We start from the raw sequence: 24,184 nt of genomic DNA on the forward strand, positions 1-24,184 counted from the left end.
GTGAATACTGTTGAAACAATTTGCAACTGTTAGCTTGGAACAAAAGTCACATTTTAGACCTTTTAATAATTTGGTTTGTGATGTAAAATCAGTTCTAGCATTACTTGATTTGTAGCTGCCAAGAAAAAAGTAGTTGTGCCGCTAGGTCGGGTGTGAAGAGCCATGGATCAACTTACCCCCATAGGCTATTGTTGATATGTTTTGATTTATTTATTTATGTGATTGGTGTTTTACGCCGTACTCAAGAATATTTCACTTATACGACGGCGGCCAGCATTATGGTGGGTGGAAACTGGGCACAGCCCGAGGGAAACCCACGACCATCCACAGGTTGTTGGCAGACCTTCCCACTTACGGCCGGAGAGGAAGCCAGCATGAGCTGGACTTGAACTCACAGTGACCGCATTGGTGAGAGACTCCTGGGTCATTACGCTGCGCTAGCGCGCTAACCAACTGAGCCACGGAGGCCCCGATATGTTTTGATATTGATATCTCATTTATTTGTGCAATATGTTCATACAGCTTCATTTTTATCTTCTGCACTCACACATTTCTCATGTTATCAATCATATAGGTCTACAACTGTCCTAGTTAGTCATTGCTCGAGTTTAGAGTGAATAGGTATGATTTCAGATCTACCCCGGTTAGTAAGTTAAGTTAAGAGAAAAGGTGCTTATGAATTTGTATTCTTTCGGAACCAAATAAACATGCTTTTCTATGTCAACAAGAAAACTGTTTCATAAATGATATATTTAAATGTTGCCATCCACTTCTCCAGAATATCTCTATTCCCTGTTTGTGGCCACCCACTTCTCCATAATATCACTACTCCCTGTCTGTGTAGCCATCCACTTCTCCATAATATCACTACTCCCTGTCTGTGTAGCCATCCACTTCTCCATAGTATCGCCACTCCGTGTCTGTTTGGCCAACCACTTCTCCATAGTATCGCCACTCCGTGTCTGTTTGGCCAACCACTTCTCCATAAATATCACTACTCCCTGTCTGTGTTGCCATCCACTTCTCCAAAATATCACTGCTCCCTGTCTGTGTAGCCATCCACTTCTCCAGAATATCACTACTCCTTGTCTGTGTGGCCATCCACTTCTCCAAAATATCACCATTCCCTGTCTGTGTAGCCATCCACTTCTCCATAAATATCACTACTCCCTGTCTGTGTGGCCATCCACTTCTCCATAGTATCACCACTCCCTGTCTTTGTGGCCATCCACTTCTCCACAAATATCACTACTCCCTGTCTGTGTTGCCATCCACTTCTCCATAAATATCACTACTGCCTGTCTGTGAGGCCATCCACTTCTCCATAGTATCGCCACTCCGTGTCTGTTTGGCCAACCACTTCTCCATAATATCACTACTCCGTGTCTGTTTGGCCAACCACTTCTCCATAATATCACTACTCCCCGTTTATGTGGCCAACCACTTCTCCAGAATATCACTACTCCGTGTCTGTTTGGCCAACCACTTCTCCATAATATCACTACTCCCTGTTTATGTGGCCATCCACTTCTCCAGAATATCACTACTCCTTGTCTGTGTGGCCATCCACTTCTCCATAGTATCACCACTTTCTGTCTGTGTGGCCATCCACTTCTCCACAATGTCACTAAAACCTGTCTGTGAGGCTACCCACTTCTCCACAATGTCACTACTACCTGTCTATGTGGCCACCCACATCTCCACAATGTCACTACTGCCTATCTGTGAGACTATCCACTTCTCCACAATGTCACTACTGCCTGTTTATGTGACGATTCACTTCTCCACAATGTCACGACTACCTGTTTGTGTGGCCATCCACTTCTGCACAATGTCACTACTACCTGTCTATATGGCAACCCACTTCTCCAGGATGGCACTGTTACGTGTGTATGTGGCCATCCACTTCTCCAGCGTCAGCCGTTCTGGGGGTGGCATAGAACTTGATGCACAAAGGCCTTGGGTTTGAAAACTCGCAGAGATATTAACTAGCCTTATGGCGTTTTCTCATATATAACACAGGCGGGAAGAGGCCATGTTTTAACAATCAGAGGGTGTGGTCTTTCGATTACTACAGAACATCCTATGTGCTGGGTCAAACTCGGCCTGGGACAGAGAAGATTTGTAGATCTCTATTCTTGTGGGTCCTTGGTGACGATAAGGCGTGTTGCTTATGCGGCAAAAATAGAAAAAGTACAGAAAACTAGTCCTGGTATTTTAATTTTTACACTGACGTAAATATATTCCTGCAATGACCATTGCTGCATGTTGATCTGAAGAAATAAACCGCAGAACAGAGTAACAGGACAATCTACAGCTGTAGGGCCGCATGTATGGAACCCCCAAAAAGGCGTATCGCAAGCCGCAACCGCTACAGCACGTATGACTACACCGATCAAGCAGATACTCAGACTTAGCTCCCGCTATCTCGACTGCAGACGTAAGTCAGAACATAAGATATATATGGATCACAACTTCTTTGTATTCCAGATCTGATCCATATATATATCTTATGTTATCCAACCCAGCTTCTAAATACAACTGAAAGAAGTAAGTCAGGAGTTTGTACCGGAACGATTCCTAATGAAAGGCTGATGAAAGGCGGTGGTTTGCTACGCGGCTATTCTGGTTCCTTCCACCTATTCACCTGCCCGCACTATGAGTGAAAAATTCTTAAAGAGTACATTAAATGCCTATAAATTACTAAATAAATAAATATTCGCCATATATAAGTCACATGAGACCACTAAAAAGAAACGTTTTCGACAATAACAAAAGGAAGACATTAACAACAAAACCGATGGAATTTCAACTGAAAGTAAATATTAAATCCAACAGTAGTTTATTTTACAAAACTGTACAATGGTTTGAATGTGTACAAGGAAATGCTAAGGCAATAAGCATGATAGTAAAAGAGTAAAAACCCTATCAACGCTATAAGTGTTGCTTATGGTAGGGTCAGTTGTCCAACTTTCAGTTTCTGGCTAAAGTTTAATTACCTTCACGATGTTAGGAGTGATTTATTATCTTCGACGTCAGAATATTCTTTGTGACTGAGCTTGATGCTATGCTTCGTAACATATCGTGAGATATAACGGGTTCTGCGAGTTTCATCCTACACGAAGACTTCTTCATTTCATCTAGTTTACATTTACTTTCTTGACCCAACAGCCAGAATCAACCGATTCGCACGACTCGATAGTTGATGAATATTGATTAGTATCCAAGTATCCAATCAGATGGTAATGTCCTTAATGAGAGACAGTAAAGGTGAAACAACAACAACATGCATAAGTTGTAAACTTTCACGACCGATGTTACGTAAAGTTTGACTTGTAACCAAAGCACTCACTCCATCTATACGATTACATGGAACAAAAAAGTTAGAAAAATATAGTCTAGTCACTGGTTTCCTGTCATAAACCCCATAGTTAAAGGTCAAAATTAATCGGCTTGGATAACGATGACAGTTTTGTTAAGTTCCTGCTGGAACACTTCCGCTCAGCAGTCAGATGGAGGTAGCAAACGGAGTGATATTCATATGTATTGCAGCGATGTCATAGTGCCCTCAGCCAATCATCAGTACACTTTTATGTCGAGTGGTTAGAGTACTTGGGGTGAAAACAATGCAAATTCAACCCAGGTGATAGAGGCATTGGAGAAGATTTTAGCATAAAAAATGAAAAATATAGGTTTTAGGCAAGAAATTCTTTCTGTCAAAGTAATCAGAATGTGTCTAGTTCTCAGATATAATAGTGTCAGTGCCCTGTAGTACTTTAAACTCTAGGAATCGGTAAAAATGAGCATTTTTGCCCATGTAGCTCCGGTTTATTTGTCACCCCCCGCTCCTTGCGAGAAATCCAGTTGTTCGAAAGTATAAATTATAGAGTGAGTGAGTGAGTGCTTGGGGTTCTATGTCGTACTTAACAATTTTTCAGTCAAATGACAACGATGAATTATAGAGTTGCGACATACATAGTGTCTAGTTTGATATAAAAGCATAGCAGTATATCTATTTATTTTATGGGTGTTTTACGTGTAGCAATATACGCAGCCTCTGACTTTATATAGAGACCTAGCTATAAGGGTAATGTCTGGTTTGACTTAATGAAGATGACAAATAGGCTGTTCACCACAAAATGTTTAATGTCAACATTGCTGCTTTTTTCTATCTTCTGATGCTTAACTGAACTAAATGCCATCAATATGAAAGACAACATGTTTAATGCCAGTGATAAGGTTCAAATGGGTCGATTTGCTTTTGTTTTGCTTTTTGAACAATGACTAATGCCAGCATTGACACATGAAGATTCATGTTGAAGTACCAGAAGAGTTGTGTCCCTTCCTTCGAAAAAGGCAGAGCTGGCTCCAAATCCTCGCTATAAATACTCCCCACCCCGTCTGTTCTGTTCAAATCATACTGCACTTACATCAGTATGATGATTGGCAACGTCTACCTCAAGTTTTTTCAGAGCTTTTCCAAAGAATCAATCATGATCAAATGTTTTTTTTTCATACCACTGATTTATGAAGTATATTGGCAGTCATTGAAGTTACTCCAAAGCATAAGTACGAAAAGGTGCAGGCGTATGCCATACCCTTGCAGACATGGTAGGACCAAACGTTTAAAAGATAATTCAAACGTTTATAACATCATTCAAACGTTTGACTGAATTTAGCTGTATGGGAAATCGTGCTTCATTTGAATTTCTCACCTTAGTTATTCTCGTTACTCTATGATGCAAGTTTGACTTGCCTGGTGTTTAACTGCATCGTTTGTCACGGCGTTTAGTGCAATTTCAACACTTCCGGTTTTACGACGATATTATGCCAAAGGTTTTCTGTTGTAGTACATGCATGGAAGTACGTATAGTATATAACCTTTCTCGGTCTTTTAATGTGATTGTATGTTAAATGTGAATACAACACAGCATTTTGAGTAATTCCAGACCAGTGACGTGTGATATATTGCAATTAAAGTGAAAGACAGCACCTGACTAATGTTCATTTCCACTGAAAGACTACCATTCAAATATCTTAAACCGGTGTTAAATACTTTTTTTTAGATTTTTTCAACCCAGAAAAGGTTTAGTGAAACTTCGTCTTGACACAGCTTCAACGCATCTCCATTATGGGCAGCAAAGTGACGTCACAGCAGTAGCCTATGACAGATAAACGTGGCAGATGGGCATACTGGAAGGATATTTCTTCCACTATTTGAACTGTTGATACAGTAAGTCTGCTATATCATTTACAGTTTAAGTTGCCTGCAGATGCACGGCCAGGGTATTCCTAGTTCAGGTCGTAGCCTCCGGAGGTGTTGTGTTGGTGATTTTGACCCCTATTAAATATTTACAAAATTACAGCTGTAAATGTTCATTTCTGAAACAAATGGAAATAAATCTCAGCACTGCTGAGCCTCATCTATATATTCGTCTGTCGCTGAATTTTATGCCTCAGTTTTGTGGTGGTGTTTCAAAGATGAGAGCACTGCTGACCTAGTTATAGCGGACTCCAGAGAACACCTCGGCTTATACACGGCGTTCCAATAATATAACTGTATTTTACAAAAGAAAATAGAAAAAAATCATCCTTTGTGTGCAAGAAAGACAAAGGAGCACAAATGAAATCCCTCAATGTTCATAAACTTAAAGACAAAATTTATATCATAAGATTTAATTAATTTTAAGAATTTTTCGGTGTGAAGCCGTCTTGTCATTCCCATCAACCTTCGGCACTCCTCATGAATTTTTGACGGACTCTGATATTTGTTATTTAGAAACGCCAAAATGAACGATAAAAATTGTATTTGTATAGTTTGAAAAGCGTGTCTAAGTAGGTCTAGGGTTTACTGAGGAGATGAATGTGGTTTGGGCCGAGACGGTATGCTACTCTCTGACACCGTCGTTGAATATTACATGGCTTGTAAATCAACTAATTTTACGTCTGTGGTGGCCCGTAAATGACACAGACCTGTCCCACAACACTGTGAAATGGTCCCTCGGCTATACGTAACTAAATCGTTGTAAACGATGTCAAAATGATGTCTTATGCAGCATTTCTGTTTTATCATATGTCACTTCATGGAGTGAATGGGTAAAGGCTACGTCACAGCTTAGGCCGCATAATCTGATAGCAACATGTTTGATTGGATAAAATCTCAAGATGTCTTTCCCGATTCATACCAGCCATTTATGCAATATTGACATTTTGTTCTACATGTTATTCGGTGAAATCTCATTAAAATAATAAAGTATGACACTTCTTATAGGGCTTGAGAATCCTGAAATCGATTGAAATATGTTTTAGCCAAGTGCTGTCTTGTCCCTTAATATCAATGCATTTTTTTAACCTAATTCTGCTTAAGTCATGGCGCTAGGAGGCCTATAAATCGCTACTATTTATGCATTTAGAACAGTTAGAAAAAAAAAACAGAATGGGGTAAATTGTCAAGAGGGCGTATTTCACCGGTTACGTGTGACCATTTGCCAGCTATCACATTGTCGTTGCTGCTATTTTTACACTTCCTGTACTTTTGTATTTTGAGAAAACAACATGTACCCGTCAAACAACCACGCTGTGAGATGAAACAATTTTTCATCTGCGGTACTTCCATGTTGTGAGAAAATAGATTTTGTACACTTCAAACATTTCCATGTTGTAAGAAGAAAACACTTTGCACATTTCAAACACAGCCGTATTGACAAACAACAGTTAGTCCAATCTTCCATACAGTGAGATGAAAACAGTTTGTCCACTTTGCACACCTCCATAGTCTTATACGAAAACATATTGTACACTTCAAACACTTCCATGTTGTAAGATGAAAACAGGGTGCTGGGTTCAGTGTTATGCGAGATGTCAAAACAGTGTTGTGTTATACTATACGCTGCATTGAGACAAAAGTTACGCGCCAAATATAATGACAATGCTCCGTTACTTTACAAAAGACGCAAAATGGAAGATCACAGTTCTTGTACTGATGATGGCTAATCACAACACGCATCTTCGCTATAGGATAGTATAATGAAGTCCCACCATTTCTCGTGAAGTCTCGTGTGTGTTGTGTGAATTAAAGGCAAAGATCACTCGAAAATGAAGTGTGTAAAAGACCATTAAAAACTGTGCAGGAAAATAGTTAGATCCAGTTAAGTCACTTTAGGTTTTTGTGACTTAACACAAATTAGACCGCAACATTTCATCATTCAAAGTGCATATACATAGGCCCTATAGATATATGTATGCATTCGCCGATTTGACCTTGAAGCAAATTATTTCAGGCAAAAAGTATAGATGTGACGTAACCGATACCCTCTAGGTCACAATATACCAGCGTAGTATCTGATCTTTAACACAATTTTAACGGAGTTAGAAAAAATCCCTGCAAAAAATAAATCCAACTATTTTCCTGGACAGTTTTTAAATGGCCTTTCATCTGATAAACACTTCATTATACAGTGGCATTTGCCTGGCAGGCTATGGTAATGTCCAATCTCATCCCAACTGCATGTCTAGTGCTATATATGTGTTTATAACTTTTCACTCGCGGTAGCATAGTTACATGCGCATTCGGTATAGGATAATCTTGAGTCTTGGCGCAATTCTTTAGCTTTACACTTACGTATTTATGTCTTAGAGTTTACGCTTTCGACCACACAGCAGCCTCGTTACAAGGTGCATCTACTCTAAGATAATATTGATCGACCGTATTATCACAACTCTTGTGGGCTACACTGTCAATATAAGGCACGATTACAGACAGATTCTATGCCGTACGTCTCCCGTATAGACAAAATGGGTACTGGTTGTAGTTTCGCAAAGCGACGTCATGTACGAACAGAAAATTCATCTAAGTTTTCTTGAAATATTTCTTAGTATTTGTGATTTTGCCCATTCATTCCAGTTTCAAACCGGATCATCTTCGATCTGTTTTGCATATATATATGAGAACATGGAGACCCCCCATAGTTTTCTAGTCATGCAGAGTACCCTACAGTTATCCAGTACAACGCTGTGAACACCACGAACATGCTAGGGAAGACAACTCTAGCAGTTCTGTCCACTTTCACAGCGATTTTCCGCCCGTCCTCAAACTCCTCCTCGTCTTCCTTCACTAACTTGTCCTTGTCCTTTTCCATCAGCGGCTTTAGCTTGAAAGAAACGAAGAGAACAGTATGATTATCGATTCATGCTCAGTTTTTTATTTTGTTTCTTTTACCCTGTCACAAGAATGGATTCTAGCACACCTGTTGATTCTTTAGCCTAGAAAACATTGGAAAAAGACATGCACCATATAACATGTCGTAATGTCCATGTTGGCAACTTGCCAAGATTTTCAGCCAAGATGGACTCTTCCAAATGAAGAGTGAATAGGTTACACTCTTACAAGTAACTGTTGCCCGTTTCACTCAAACAATAAAGAACTCACACCCAGATCTCAAATGGATCATGTATTAAATGGGTAAAGATCATGTCAAGTTTAATGGAAAAGTACAGTTCTGATATTTAAATAAAACATTCTCTTTAGTCGAAAACCTGGCCCACAGATGCTAGGCTACAGCATTATGGCAATAGCTCTCTATGGATTGACTACGGTTAATTAGAGCAGCCTAAATCCCTGAAACACATCTTACTGCCTTGGTGCAAATCATTCCATGGAATGGAGTCGCCATGTAAACTAATGTGTGTATGTATGTCGAAAACCTGGCTTCGCCTGTCGTCTTTACATTAAAATCGCTCACTTCTACACAGCCAACTGGAGTATGCTTGTGAGAGTAAAAATGTAATAAATTAATAAGATTTAGTAATATCCAAGTGAGTTAGAACAGAGATAAGGTTTTGCTTCTTGGAGTAAACTGCCTCAAATATATGCCGGAAAAATGGACATACCCACTATTTGAGGCCAAGTCCGTTTTTGCGGCTGGCAGTTTGCCGCAAAAAGCGAACCTTCTTTTCTTAAACCTAAGAAATAATGGACATAATGGACGCTCCACGATGGTGAAATAATTATTCGATAATTTAATTGATCGTCGTTAAACACTTGGTTAAAAATTGTTTTCAGTTAAAGTATGGCGGTCAGTTTTATGGGTGGAAGAAACCAGAGTTCATGAACCAAACCACCGACTTTACTAATGAACTCTTCCACGTATGGCGTTGAGATACATACTCCTTTCAGCGCATGCGTCGCTCTCAACACCTGGGGCCGCTTGCACAAGGCGATCGTGGACTAAGGTCATTGTAATTACCATGACCACAAGTGTTAGAAACATACTTTGCCATGGTAGTTACAAGCCAACCTTGGCTACGACAGCTATGTACAAGAGGTTTCTGAACCATTTTTATCCATGGATCCTGATTGAATAGTTCCGCACGAGGACGCCAGTGGCGAGGCCAAGCCTAAACAAAGACAACGTGGGTCACACAGGCTCCAAGGCCAAGTTTATCCAGTGGTGGCAGTGATGTCTAGCGAGCGTAGAGATCGGCACGTGCGCTGTAAGGAGTATAGTACAGATATGGGCCTATGCACATCATACTAGAGGGCAAGTGATCTTCAACGAACGTTAGACTGCACAAACGGCTCGAAGGCGTCGTCGACCGCTTATTGTCACCAAGGCTTCACAAACTGTCAAAGAATCTACAAATTCACTGTCCCAGGCCAGTTTTGAACCCATACTTTGTCTTATAGCGATTGGAAAGCAAGAACCTTAACCACCATCAAGCCACAGCCCGCTTGCAAATGAAATATTTAGTTAAAAACTTTTCGATTGATCGATTACCCATTCCCCTAGACTGGGGAGTTTACCACTTTTTCGATAAATCGTTTGATTTATTGTTTATTTATATTCTTACTGATATATTTTATATATAATATAAGACAGTGCTTTACTACTTTGTTATTTTTTGTAATCGTTGCTATTTAACTTACCCCATATACAAACAGCTGCTTTTCTCCGAGGGCGTCGACTGTCTTAGCAATCTTATGTTTGCGGCCTCTTTTTGGTAGTTTAGTTCTCATTAAGACGCTCACCAGGGCATATTCCACAAGGGCTAGGAAAGTAAAGGTCAAGCAGTTTATCACCCACACATCAATCGCTGTGACGTAGGAGATCCGTGGTAATGAGTCGCGTGCTTTCGACGTTTGTGTCGTCATGGTGAGAAGTGTGAGAACACCCAACGAGACTCTAGCAGGCGTGGCCTCCACGTTTAGCCAAAAGGAAACCCAGGAGACGGTGACGATCATGATGCTCGGGATGTAAATCTGTAGAGTGTAGTAACCACTCCAGCGAACAAACTCCACACAGATAAGTAGACAGGTGAAATTCTCTGCAAAAAAAAACCATATACCATTGTTTCTTCTCTAAAATGGATACAGAAACGATTCTGATTGGCTGCTGTGAGAAACAGGCAAGTCCAGGTTATGCCTTGCCTAAGCTGAATTTTATGTATGGTATATTTTTTCAAGCGTGATCAAGGCTGCAAGATTTAACCCAGGAAAGCCAACAGGCGTCGACAGTGTATCCCTTTGAATGGTGTTTCACAAAAAACTCAACTTTGTACCCCGTTTATAACCGCAGTCAAGTTTATGGCGGAGGACGCCATTCCCCTTCGCCGGTTACTTCAAAATTCTCCTGTTAAAAAGCCACAGCCATATCGGTAGGCCCAGGATTCGAACACGCAACCTCATGGAACCCCACAGAAGAGATATGTCATATTGTCTTAATCAACTTTCGCATACCAGAAAAACAAGATGTTCAAAATGCATAATAGTAAAATGGTAACACCAATTATCACTGCGAGAAGACAACAGACACATTTATTGTGAGAATGCCATAAAAAAACTTAGTAATATTCCAGTGACGAAACTGTCAGTTATTTCCTTCCTTCCGTTCCACTCAAGCTACCAATTCCGAACTCAGGTAACCTTTTCACAAAGCCATTTGGCCTAAAATTGTAATCCAAATATACAAAATTTTGGCCCCCGATTTTATATTGCCGTTTAAAAATCAAGCTTGTTCTGTAAAGACGATTCGATTCTTGGACATCGTGTGTTTGTAAATCAGGCCTAAGAAAATGTATTTGACAATGTGATATGCACGACCACAGCTGACACCTGTAACAAGTGGAATGACCAAGTTCCTAAGGTTCCAAGGAATGACCCTAATGGCCTCCTCTCAAATGACCTTTAAACAGTCAGTAATTTCTGACCTTATTCACGGTATCAACACACGTGTACCACGGATTGATATGGGTTGCTAACGCAGTTTTAATAATGACAATAGTCATGCAGTCACTGGCCGTTAATTCCACACTTGGTCAGAGGTTGTTAGTAAGCGTTACTTATACACTATATAGGTCAGTGATCGTTACTTATACACTGTGTAGGTCAGTGATCGTTACTTATACACTGTGTAGGTCAGTAGTCGTTACTTATACACAATATATGTCAGTAGTCGTTAATTACACACTATATAGTGGTCATTTGCCCTTACTTATATTCTATATAGGTCAGTTGTCGTTACTTGTACAATATATAGGTCAAATGTCGTTAGTTGTACATTTTATAGATCAGTCATCGTTACTTGTACACTACATCAGTCAGCTGTCGTTACTTGTACACTATATAAACCTATAGGTCAGTTGTTACTTGTTCACTATATAAGTCAGTTGTCAATACTTGTACACTATATAGGTCAGTTGTCGTTGCTTGTACACTATATAGGCCTAAAGGTCAGTGGTCGTTACTTATACACTATATCGGTCAGTGGTCGTTACTTATACCTGAAATTGGCCAACGGTCGGTAATGTCGCATTAACTCAGTGGTCGTTATTTCGACACCGTGCCAACTATTGTTAATTATACACAAATTAAGGCAGTGATCGGTAATTTCACATTGAGTGAGTTGTTTAAGGGTTTAACACCGTCGGAGCGGTGTTTGTTGTGTAACACGATACCGCTGAACCATGTTTCGTACCGATCGAGTCAAATCCTTTCGATGGATTTGATGAGGTACGAAACAAAGGTACCGGCCGAAGTGTCGCGTGACACGCTCGATGTTTTTGTCAGATCATCTACGTTTAATATGTACATTTGCCCACGGACCGCAACGAACAGCGGGGTAGAACGTTTATTAGACACTTGAAGTGAAGTGCACTTAGCTTCAGCGGTGTCGGGTTATACCAACACAGCTACGGCGGTGTTAAACCCTTATTTAGACACTTTATCAGCGGTCGTTTATTAGGCACTTGGTCAGTGATCTTTAACTCGGAACTTGGTCGATTTCACGTTTGGTTATTGGTCATTAGTTCTATACTCTTCAGTCAAGTCCAGCTCATGCTGTATGTCCTCTCCGGCCGTATGTGGGAAGGTCTGCCATCAACCTGCGGATGGTCGTGGGTTTCCCCCGGGCTCTGCCCTGTTTCCTCCCACCATAATGCTGGCCGCCGTCGTATAAGTGAAATATTCTTGAGTACGGTGTAAAACACCAATGAAATAGATAAATAAATATACTCTGAGAAGCAGACATTAATACGACGTTTGGTCAGTTTTCGATATTCTAGACATGGGTCCAGTTTCACGAAGCTCTCTTACGAGCTCGCCACTAGCATGACGACCTAATGTCTACAGTACTGGTTGCCGTGGTAGTTAAGTGATTGTAACGTTAAAAGTGCTTCGAGAAACCGGGCCCACGTCGGTAATTCCCCACTTAATCACTGATCGTTAATTTCACACTTTGTCAGCGGTGGTTAATTTGACGCTTGATCGGCGGCTGGTAATTCTACAGTTGATCACTGGTCGTTGGCTCCACTCTTATTTAGTGGCCGTTAACTGGACATTTGGTCAGTGGTAAAGCTTACCTCCTGTTATCGATGTTTCTACACATTCCTTTATAAACGTCCTGTTGATCCGGAACTGTGGCAGTTTGATGGCCTTGCTGATCTCTATTGGGTTGTCCTTCTTCCATTCAAACTGTAACTGGGAGGTAGTGTGAGTAACTGTGAAGACAAAATGGTTACAGTGCAGGCGCGCGTATCACAAAGCAGACGTAGCGCTACGTCCTCGTAACTACCATGGCGACGTAATAACTACAGTACTGGTCGCCGTAACGTAACGTTACGTGCGCGTTGTGATACGGGCCCCAGGAACGACATCCATATTCATGTGTAAAGATGAAAGTTCAACGTACAAACTGGCTGTCGCGTTACCATGTGTTCACGTAGCACATAAAGATAACACAGTACAGTTGACTTTTGTAAGATGTGCGTTTACTGCCATGCCATGTCGTTTGGCTCAGATAATGACCCATCATGCAATGCGTCACATATCATACGTATACTTGCACTTACATATTACATGTACACATGCACTAAACACTGCATCTCCCTTTCTTAGGTTTCAACGAAGCCTCTAAGACCACGAATTTGTGAAAATCAATCTCTACGGCAACATCAGACTTTCATGACGGATTCAACTGCAAAGAACAATTCTTAAACATAATGTTAAAAGAACCTTTTCCAATTAAGTATTCAAGTTCAAACAGCTGATTTGGTTTCTTCCAATCGTTTTCTAACAAAAATTAGCAGTTTCTCTGGGTCTAAAAGTAAACTCTTTTTAACTTAGAAAGAACTGTCTTCCTTTTCACAAAACTTGTTATGTATTTACCGTTACAGTTCAAAAATCATGGCGAACTGGCCTTCTCACTCGACGACCTCAACGTATCGTTTTGCAGTCACTTGGTAGGCTACTGCACGATGGATCACAGATTATTCACTGAATAATGAAATTCCACTCTAGTGGTTTCACACTCAAGTAACGTACACATTTCCTTATGGTGACTTGCCTTTACTGTTACGGTTGGCTCTCTAACAACAAGTTGTGCACGATTGCGTGGTTTGATGCCTTTTGAAGTCTTTACTGTGTAAGACCGTTTTCTTGCTGTGCAACACAGTAGCTTCCGTCTGTTCTGGTAAAAGTATTTGATGTAAGCGTCATTTAACACTAGCTCCCAAAGACAAAGGCATGTAGGAAATTATACAAATAGGAAATAAAGCCGGTAACACACAAGAGAAGTGGTCATCAGTTTTCAATGACGCCGGGCAGAAGCTGTTTCACTTTATGTAACTGATCAAAAAGTTACGTTTCTGTATCTCCCTTTGCTTTTGGTTTTCAGACTTTATGTTGTTAAAATCAGTCCACTGTGGAATGAGACTAGACGGCAACACGGGTATCCCGTTTCTGAGCCTCCGTCCCATTAATAACTCAGAAGAGGTTTATGTATTCTGCAACGGAGTGGTGGGGTAACAAAGCGAGGTAAGGATCGCCTGCTTACTTAAGACGTCATTTCATTGTCTGCACTGCAGACTGTCTGCACTCTCTGCTTCTCCATTACCTTCAGGCTAATACGGACTACTGGTTATGTACCGAAATCTGTAAGAGTCGGCAAACTCATATGAGGCAAACTGTGGACCGTTATCCCATATAACAGTCTCTGGTATACCGTGTCTCGAAAAGATGGGCTTCACACGTTCTATTACTCTGTGGGGCTCTGATGTGGTGCTCCTGAGATGAGCAATCTCAATGAACTTCGAATAATAATCCACAGTTATAAGGTAGGTGTTACTCTTCCATTCGAACAGGTTCATCTCGACTTTCTGCCAAGGATAATCCGGCATCATCAAAGGAAGTAGTGGTTCCGGTCGCTGTCTTCTCACTTGTACACATATAGGACACTTGTCGACTTTATTTTCAACTCAACGAGAGACTTGGTCGCCATACTGAAATTTGGGCCAGAGCAGGTCACTTTAACATTCCTTGATGACTACCGTGTAGACGAACAAGAATGTCCCTTCTCAAAGTTTCTGGGATAACAAATCTATTCCTGAATAGCAACAGTCCTTGCTGTATTGAAATTCCGTCTCTTACACACCAATAAGGTCGAAGTTCTGAGTCAGTCTTCGCTGTAGTCGGCCATGCGCCAGTATAATACTGCATGGTTTTTTATGTTATCTTTATGGATATATCTCATCAACCTCATCTTTAAGCATTGTATTCTGGGCGGCAGAGTATCCAACAGCTTGATTTTCAACAATGCCAGCAATGGCTTGGGCTCAGTTTCTATCACAAAACTTTTTAGTCCAACAAGAAAGTCAGCAACTCACACGCCTACGTCGCTGCTTAAGCTTCTTTTTTCACTTGGGCGTATCTTTGCTCTGTGGCCGTCATAGATCTGGATGCGTAGAACACAGGTCTCCAGTCACTTTTATCCTACAGCACCCAATCCGTACGATGACGCGTCACAAAACACCTTTGTTGGTTTGTCTGCACAGTAATGTGCAAGCACTGGCGCTGAGGTGAGATCCTTTTGATTTGGGTGAAAGCTTTCTTCTCTGGTTCACTCCAAGTCCACTAGTTCTCTTTCACGAGTATCTACAGCAAAGGCTTTGTTTTCTCCGCTAAGTTGGGGGCAAAAGAGCCGTCACCGTTGTTGGTCTCGGAAAGTTCTCGATCGCTGCTACTTGTTTAGGGTCCACAGCGACACCATCCGCAGAAATTCTGTCCTAGAGAAGCTATCTGCGGTTGTGAAAAGACATACTTGTCAATGAGGGTGAATCATGCATCTTATGGTTTCTGTAGTATTGTATGAAGCCTGTCGCCATGTTCTTCATTGCGTTCCCTGATATGAGAACATCGTCAATGTCACAAAAGAGTCCAGGAATACCATCTAGGAGCAGGGACATGATCCTGTGATTACTTCCGGGCGTCTTGAAATGCCAAAGCAAAGGCGTTGAAAACAATATCTCCCAAATGGAGTTATGAATGTCGTCAAAATCTGTGACGATTCATCAAGAGGAATTTGATAAAATCCACTCTTACAGCCCAATTTGAAGAAAACTGTTGCTCCTGACAGCTGTGCCAGTAACTGGTCTGTCGATGGAAGTGGAAAGTTCTCCCGAAGAACACTTTCTTTCAACTTGCTGAGATCCACCTGTATTGACACTTGTCCGCTGGCTTTGGTACGACCACCATCGGTGCACATCAATATGTCGGCTCCTTAATGGGTCTAATGACACCTAACTGTTCCATCTCCTGAAACTCTTCCTTGATCTTTGCCATTAATGGTAACGCAAGGCGTCTCGGTGACGTTATTTTGAAAGGAACCGCGTCTTTCGCAAGCCGAATCTTGGAAGTTTCTTTCAGTTTCCCAAGCCCAGAAAATAACTTTGGGTAACGTTCTCTGTATTTGTCACCGTCCACCGCATTCACACGCTGAAGTATATTCAAGCTCGGTAATTACAGGCTGGCCTAAAAAAAGCCTCCCTTAGACCTTTACTACATACAAAGTATGCGTGGTTGAATGTTTTGACGTGTGTAGTTTTGCAGGGAAACCTCTTTTCCACCAGGACCAAACAACTTCTCCTGCGAATTGTTAAGTTTCACTTTCAGAAAGGGAGCAAGGTTTGACGGAATAACCGTCACGTCTGCACAAGTGTCGACTTTGAAATCAACCGGATCGACTCAGTCACCTACATGAACTTTCAGTTCAACGTTCCACGGATAAGTGCTCCGGTCACTTACAGGCCCCAGGAATGATAAATCCTCGTCATCCTGAACTGCACTGACTGAACGGGAAGTAAGGCAACGGACTGCGAAATGTCCTCGTTAGGCGTCCTTTGTTGGGCATTTGTCGTAACTATGTGTTTGCCTTCCACATCGATGACGAGGTTTTGTAATTTTGTTTCCTGGTTTGTCCCTCTCCTTTCGGCTGATTACTATTCAGTCGGCTAACATCGGCGACGGCTTCGGTGTCGCTTCCAACATTGTCTTAGCCTGACTCCTCGTACGCTCTGCAGATTTCTATGCATCGTGCCAGTTGAGTTTTCTGTCTTTTAGAAGCTTTTCACGAACAGCGTCATCTATCACACCAACAACTATACGACCACGTAGCATTCTATCTTCCATCTGGCCAAAATTGCACGTTTTTGTCAGTTTTCTCAGAGGGGCAATGTATGCGTCAATCGTCTCACTGGCATCACAGTGTACTATGCGCGGAACTACATGTACCACAACAACAGTAAGAAAGGGGATACGCTGCCCTTGCAGTTATGTATGCATGCCGTTACGAGTGCCTTTTGAATGAATCTGACTACTGGGGTACAAGAAGTCGTAACGAGCATGCCATTGTTCAGCAACCAGAACTATAGCAATCAGAAACAGATCTAGAATTACCGTGTGCCTTTCGAGTAATAATTCAAGGGTAAAAGAGTTCGAACTTGAAATTCGTCTATTTCGGCGCAGCGTTGCAACTACTGAGTAAAAGGAGACCCTGGAATCCTTTTTACGAAGCAGTCGCAAATTCGGTCTGGCGTAACTTCCATGACAACATATAGTGAAGATATTTGTCACCATGGTAAATGCGTTTGACGCAGCATTAACGGAAAACCCCAACGCCTTTATTTTCATACCAAATGTTTCCTAGACACAATACTTTTACAATGTTATTATGTACACTACATTTAAAGAAAATATTATTTCAACTAGTTTCACTTTTAAAAAAAACATTAAAGTTGGACCATCTGCCTATCTTGTCGGCCGCGGAGCCCTGGTCAGGTGACATCACGCCATGAAGATTTGTCTGGATTATGTATTGAAAAGCCCTGTTTTCTCAATCTGTTGCATTTTTAGACCATGTATGTAACATTACAGTACAGTGGAGTTACTGCAGTCGCAGTCACACTTGAGCATGGACTAATCTCGAAATTAGTTGTAAAAGTATAGCGATCTCTCCCGTGGTCTGTTGTACACAGAGACGCTTGACATACCTACAGGGAATATACCGTGGTGACCTCACAAGCTCAACGGTGGCGTGATCGTCTTGGAGTAGATTTTCTGGTGTTTGATCACCAAATTCAACCGTTTTCCTTCCGTTTTCGGGAATACTTCAGACGGGATCGATTCATTCTACTTAAAAGAGGCCTTGGTGGATGGAAGAGCGGGTTACGTAACAACTCCATGTGTTAACGCGAATGCCTCATGCGCGGTTAACTGCTTGCGGATAGTTTATATCCTATCCCGAAAATGTTAACTATACCAGAGTAAGTTTGGGGTGGAAGCGACTCTGAAATGGGTTATGTGTACATACGTGGCTGTGTACAAAGTCGGTTGACGGTTGACTGTGTGTAAAATATTCTCACACGGCATAAATTTTTTTAACGGATTTGAAGTAATGCAGAGTCAAGCATTCGGTTGCACAGAGCACTTTCACTGAGCTTGTAATAGTTGATAACGAGTAGACATATAAATTACAATATGAATGGAGGAGCCTTCGTGGCTTTGTTGGTTAACGCGTTAGCGCAGCGTAATGGCCTTGGAGCCTCTCACCGATGCGGTCGCTGTGAGTCCAGCTCATGATGGCTTCATCTCCGATCGTAAGTGGGAAGGTCTGCCAGCAACCTAAAGATGTTCGTGGGGGACCTCGGGCTCTGCCCGGTTTCCTCCCATCATAATGCTGGCCACTGTCGTATAAGTGAAATATTCTTGAGCACGGCGTGAAACACCAATCAAGTAAATAAATAAATAAATATTAATGGTTATTGTAAACTGTAAATCGCATAATAAATGCATAGGCGGTTTTATTACTTGACAGATATTCCAAAAAAATGAGAGAATGAAGCAGGGTGTATGGTCAAAGACCAAAGTCGTGCAAGAAAACTGGTCAAATCGTCTCAGATGTAGGGTCCTATATTGTCTAAGACATATGGTCATATTGTCTAAGACACATGGCCATATTGTCCAAGACATGTGGCTATATTGTCCAAGACATGTGGCTATATTGTCTAAGACATATGGTCATATTGTCTAAGATATGTGGCCATATTGTCCAAGACATGTGGTCATATTGTCCAAGACATGTGGTCATATTGTCCAAGACATATGGTCATATTTTCCAAGACATATGGTCATATTGTCCAAGACATGTGGCCATATTGTCCAAGATATGTGGTCATATTGTCCAAGACATGTGGTCATATTGTCTAAGACATGTGGTCATATTGTCCAAAACATGTGGCCATATTGTCCAAGACATGTGGTCATATTGTCCAAGCCATGTGGTCATGTTGTCCAAGACATGTGGTCATATCGTATGTAATCCTTATTGGTGATATGATTTGTGTTTATTAGACGGTGTTTAGTAGGCTTACAACTCGATGCACTCAAAGTAAAGTGGTTTTGCACTTGGACTATTTGACTTAGGCAGCAAGGAGCTTTAGTAGTACTCTCCTATTGCAAATCCATCGCTCTGTTTGTGCCTGATCTGCTGTGTTGTTTTTGTACGCAGAATGTGGGACGATTTCTATTATGGCGGCTCCTCTACTGAATTCAAAACGTGTGGTTGGAGCTCCATAAGCCTAGAGCCGATAGACCACAAAGAATAGTAGGCTCGTGTATCTCAGCTACATGTATAGACTGCCTTAAAGGATGTCTGATTCCGGTCTCGGCTGAACTTAAGTGGCACACATCAACTGAATAGCCTGGGAAACATTTTATTGGATGTATTTAAACAGATTAGACTTCAGGAATGTGTAAGCTGAAAGTCGAATACTCTGGTCGATCAGAGAATTCCGCACTTTGTCAGTTGTTGTTAAGTTCCCGCTTGGCAGGTATGGCGTCGGACAGCTGAGAGGCAGACTAATATATTGACGTCTGATATATTAAGAGGACTGGAGCGAGGCCAAAGCTTTACCGAAGGCACCATCAAGCAGTGAAAGCGTACCACTAAATTTGACAGGGTGGTAATACTTACAGATGATTGTATAACGCAGTGGAGGACTTTTGAACTGGGTAAGATTTTAATATTTACACTGTTGGTCGTACTAAGCAATTCAAGTCAGCTGAACTGGGTCAGATGTTAATATTTATACCCTTGGTCGCACTAAGCAATTCCAGTCAGCTGAACTGGGTCAGATGTTAATACTTATACTGTTGGTCGTACTAAGTAATTCCAGTCAGCTGAACTGGGTCAGATGTTAATACTTATACCGTTGGTCGTACTAAGCAATTCAAGTCTGCTGAACTGGGTCAGATGTTAATACTTATACTGTCGGTCGTACTAAGCAATTCAAGTCAGTTGAACTGGGTAAGATGTTAATATCTATACTGTTGGTCGTACTAAGTAATTCAAGTCTGCTGAACTGGGTAAGATCTTAATATCTATACTGTTTGGTCGTACTAAGCAATTCGAGTAAGCTGAACTGGGTAAGATGTTAATACCTATTCTGTTGGTCGTACTAAGCAATTACTAGCAAGTCTGTTTTTCTGGATAACATGTTGATTCTAACTGTTGATCGCACGAAAAAAAAATGCATGTATGCGTGGAAACAGAGATAGGTACATCAGCCGTCAACCGAAATGGACGTTCGCAAGGCCAATTCTTAAAACAACGTTTAATATAAACCATCAAAGAAAGAAAGAAAGTATATAAAGTACAAAGTTGTACAAAGGGAAGCAGTCAGTAGTTTTTAATGATGGTGGAATGGCGCAAGGAATGTTAATTTGGTGTGTTAGATGTTGATACTCACAGCTAGAAATCCTTACTTCGCAAAGCTGAGCGTCGTGTGGATACCATAACAAGTCCATATCACAGCTGAGTCTCAGGGAAGATCTGGAAATATCAGGTATAATCATGTCTAATAAACAATACTTTGCCTGGTTAACTTCTTTGTTCCAGAATATCAAATGTATCTCGTGTTTTATATATATATATATATATATATATATATATATATATATATATATATATATATATATATATATATATATATATATATATATATATATATATATATATATATATATATATATATATATATATATATATATATATATATAAAACAGAATGGCTTTTGTAGGTATGCTATATTTAATATAGTTTCTCCTTTCCTTCTAATTCAGGAAGTGACTAGCAAATCGTAAGGATTATAATACATCGTATTTGTCATATTTAACGGTTCTACATATCTACTGGCCTTTCAACACGGCAAGAACATAACATTAACAAATGCACTGGAGTGGTAAGCTAAGCTCCCATAAAATCAAAACCTGCTTGATATGTCTTTCGATATTTTCTCAGACATGTAGTTTTATGCCAACAAAGTCTTTTTTGCATTCGACTTTGAAATTATTCACAACTAAATTTCTAATTTGAATTGAATATCATGCTTAGACTATCAGCTGTCCTCTCTGCATCACTAAAAACTATTGACTGCTTCTCTTGTACATGTTTTATTTACTAAATATAAATTATTTTTTAAATATTCCTTTGGGAATTGGTGTTTTATGTTCCTTTGGAAATGGGTCTTGAGGTCATTGACTTGGATCGCCCTTTGATGGTTTACAAATGGTATACGAATGTCAGACTTGACGCAAACATACAATGTCTAAAGCATGTTTGTAGTTAGACAAAGCTCTTACTTTTTGGAGTACAAAACCCAGCCATCGTATCTAAGAAATAGCCGCCGAATTTCGCTGGTCTCTTTGTCTTTGTTGCCGACTTTGGCGTTGACGAAATAAACATCGGGTGTCCAGATACGACTCATCATTTCCCCGTGTAGCTCGATGCGAGTGAGGTTGATGAGCTTGTGGAACTTCAGCCGCCTGTCCTTCCACTTCATCGTGAGCACCATGTCCATGGAGTATTCCTGTCACCAGGAAATGGTCAATTATGTCATTAATCGTTTTAATCCTTCAAATGTTTTTTTTTTCCCGTGCATTTGTGCTAAAAATTGGAAAGTATGGAACCGACTGTCTTACGATGCAATGTATAAAGCTATCGCATTATCACACTTTCAGACGTAAGGCCTCAAACTTTCACATGTCAAGCTGTCACGTGTCCTACAGGCACATGTCACACCCTCACATGTCACATTCTCACGCTGTCACATTTCAAACTATCACATACCACACTGTCAAATGTCACGCGGTCACATGTGACAATCTTACATATCACGCAGTTTCGTATCACTCTGTCAAGTATAATGCTGTGACTTACAACGCCAAATTAGGTAGAATGATAGATAGTACACGAGGTTTAACAGCGTTTGGTGCACCAACGAATTAATACGTAATGAGTAGTACTGGTCGCCTGGTCGTTCACGTATTGAAGTTACGAGCCATTTTGTAATACAAGCCTCACAAAGTCTGCCAAAAAGAAAAAACTTACGTTCCCAAAGCACAGTGTTCTCTCTTAAACCACAACAACAATGACAACATTACAATGAGCAATTTTGGTACATAACAAATTTCATGTGATACCAAGAGATTTTCAAATATGAATGGTACTAACCATATCATTTTCCGAGATGGAATCTACTTTGAGGACTCGAGCCTGAGTGACAATCCTGATAGCTTTCTCTGTCAGGCAAGAGAAGAAAAGAAAAAAAAGCGACAAATATGACAAAAATCAAGAACAATAAAATCATTTCTCTGTGAATATTTATCAATTTATTATACTGATGTTTGTCGCCTTATTCAATAATCAATCCAGCCAATAATGTTTAACAGTGTAAGTCATACTGTATATAACTTAATACAATGTAAAGGTCTGCCAGAAACCTGCTGATGGTCCTGACCAACCCCCCTCCCCGGATTCTACCCGTTTTTCTCTCAGCATAATGCTGGCCGCAGTCGTGTAGTTGAAATATTTTTTCCTTTTTTATGTAGGCCTACATAACATGATCCTCTGAATGATCCTCTTGAGAACGGCTTGAAACGTTCAGGGCTGATTTCAGTTATTATATTCTGATTTATTCTGGCTTCATTTTTGATCGTATTGGAATGGTAGCATGCAATATTACTTTGGCGTATACTGGAGTGTCCTGGGGCGTCTCCGATTGTACTTGCATTCGAAGGTCTGTCAGCAACATGGAGATGGCCTTGGGTTTCCCCCGTGTATAGCGTGCCCAGTTTCCTCCTCCGACAATCGTATCCGTGATATATTCTTGAGTTCGGCGTAAAACCCCAATCAAATAAAAAAAAATTTTGCGAATAACTGTCGTCCATGTGTACATGCAGCCTAGATAAGGTCATTTCACCTGTAACCGTTAGGTGTTTGGTGTTATGTAAGATTGCCACTTGTGAGTCCCCAAATACCAGCGCTCTATGGAACTGTTTCACCATTAAACATTGGGTGTGAACATTCTTCCTTATCTTTAAGCGTGAATCAACGCACATGCTAGAACAGAATATCCCACAGAGTGATAGGTCAGGAGGATAAGTGTTCACAGTAGACTCACCATGATCGAAGAGTGGCTGCACTCGATGGTCCTGCTCATCTGTCGTGTTAAGAACACCCTGGATGAACATCGTCCTGAAGTTATAGCCCACAGATAGTTTATCTCCTAATTTACCGTCGACATCTGCCTTTAAGCACAGCAGACGCTTCTGTCTAACCATCGAATGACACAATTGACCTGAATACTTAAGCGAATGATGCTTTTAACGGTCGAATCTTTGTGTTGCAAAATTTATCACGCACTTTGTGAGATCCATGTACTTTCTCCAGGTATCAGAGCCTCAAGATCAAGCGGCAAATCGCCGGCTACACATGTCAATAGTCTGGACAATTCAACCAGCGTGTATGTCCGTGAGGTCGCTGTATCGAAAACTCTTAGTGGTCTTAGTGGTCATTGTTCAGGCCCCAAAAAAAATGTCTCTGTTACTCGAATAATTTATTTTTGTTGTATGGTCTCTCGTAATTTTTTTATTCTGTGTAGGAAAGCACACCATTACAACGCTGAGTGAATATATACCCTAAATGCCTTTCCTGCAGCAAGCTGGATTAACGAGTGAATATTGCTAATAAGGAATGTCAATCAAAAAATATAACTCAATTTTTCACTGCATTATTCAGTCGATTTTTCTTACTGATGACTCGATTAAAGTAGAAACATTACGCTCTTTAATTTGCAGTAATACATAACTGGAATTACAGTTTATAGAAAAGACAGCGCATAACCTTAGTTATTTCGAAAAAGGGGTAGGAAAAATCTAAACGGTCACAATATTTTGTTCTCACGCTCTTGGCAACTCCAAAAATCAGCTTTGAATCCGATATTCTTACGAGACCATGAAATAGAGAAACCGGAAATATGATACATCCTCATTCGTATCATACGCTCATATGGTTAAACG

At 40.7% G+C, this 24,184-nt stretch overlaps 1 protein-coding gene across 1 annotated transcript; it reads right to left on the minus strand.

Moving 5' to 3' along the window:
* Positions 1-1,512: 1,512 nt before the first annotated feature.
* Positions 1,513-23,446, minus strand: LOC135473569 (glycine receptor subunit alphaZ1-like). Its single transcript, XM_064753425.1, has 8 exons — positions 23,287-23,446; positions 22,338-22,405; positions 21,467-21,693; positions 20,575-20,657; positions 12,856-12,993; positions 9,926-10,323; positions 7,995-8,150; positions 1,513-1,680 (listed from the first exon to the last, which is right to left on the minus strand). Exons 1-8 carry the CDS (start codon positions 23,444-23,446, stop codon positions 1,513-1,515), a joined length of 1,398 nt encoding a protein of 465 aa, XP_064609495.1.
* Positions 23,447-24,184: the final 738 nt, after the last annotated feature.

The sequence above is a fragment of the Liolophura sinensis genome, chromosome 8, assembly GCF_032854445.1.
Source record: "Liolophura sinensis isolate JHLJ2023 chromosome 8, CUHK_Ljap_v2, whole genome shotgun sequence".
NCBI lineage: Eukaryota > Metazoa > Mollusca > Polyplacophora > Chitonida > Chitonidae > Liolophura > Liolophura sinensis.

What these genes read in the sequence shown, in the direction of transcription:
- LOC135473569 (XM_064753425.1), bottom strand. Translation starts at nt 23,446, where the DNA reads ATGGTTAGACAGAAGCGTCTGCTGTGCTTAAAGGCAGATGTCGACGGT. An exon ending in GCAGCCACTCTTCGATCATG is followed by an intron (nt 22,406 to 23,286) that starts GTGAGTCTACTG and finishes CTTGCCTGACAG; the next exon opens with AGAAAGCTATCAGGATTGTC. An exon ending in TGGGTTTTGTACTCCAAAAA is followed by an intron (nt 20,658 to 21,466) that starts GTAAGAGCTTTG and finishes TGATATTTCCAG; the next exon opens with ATCTTCCCTGAGACTCAGCT.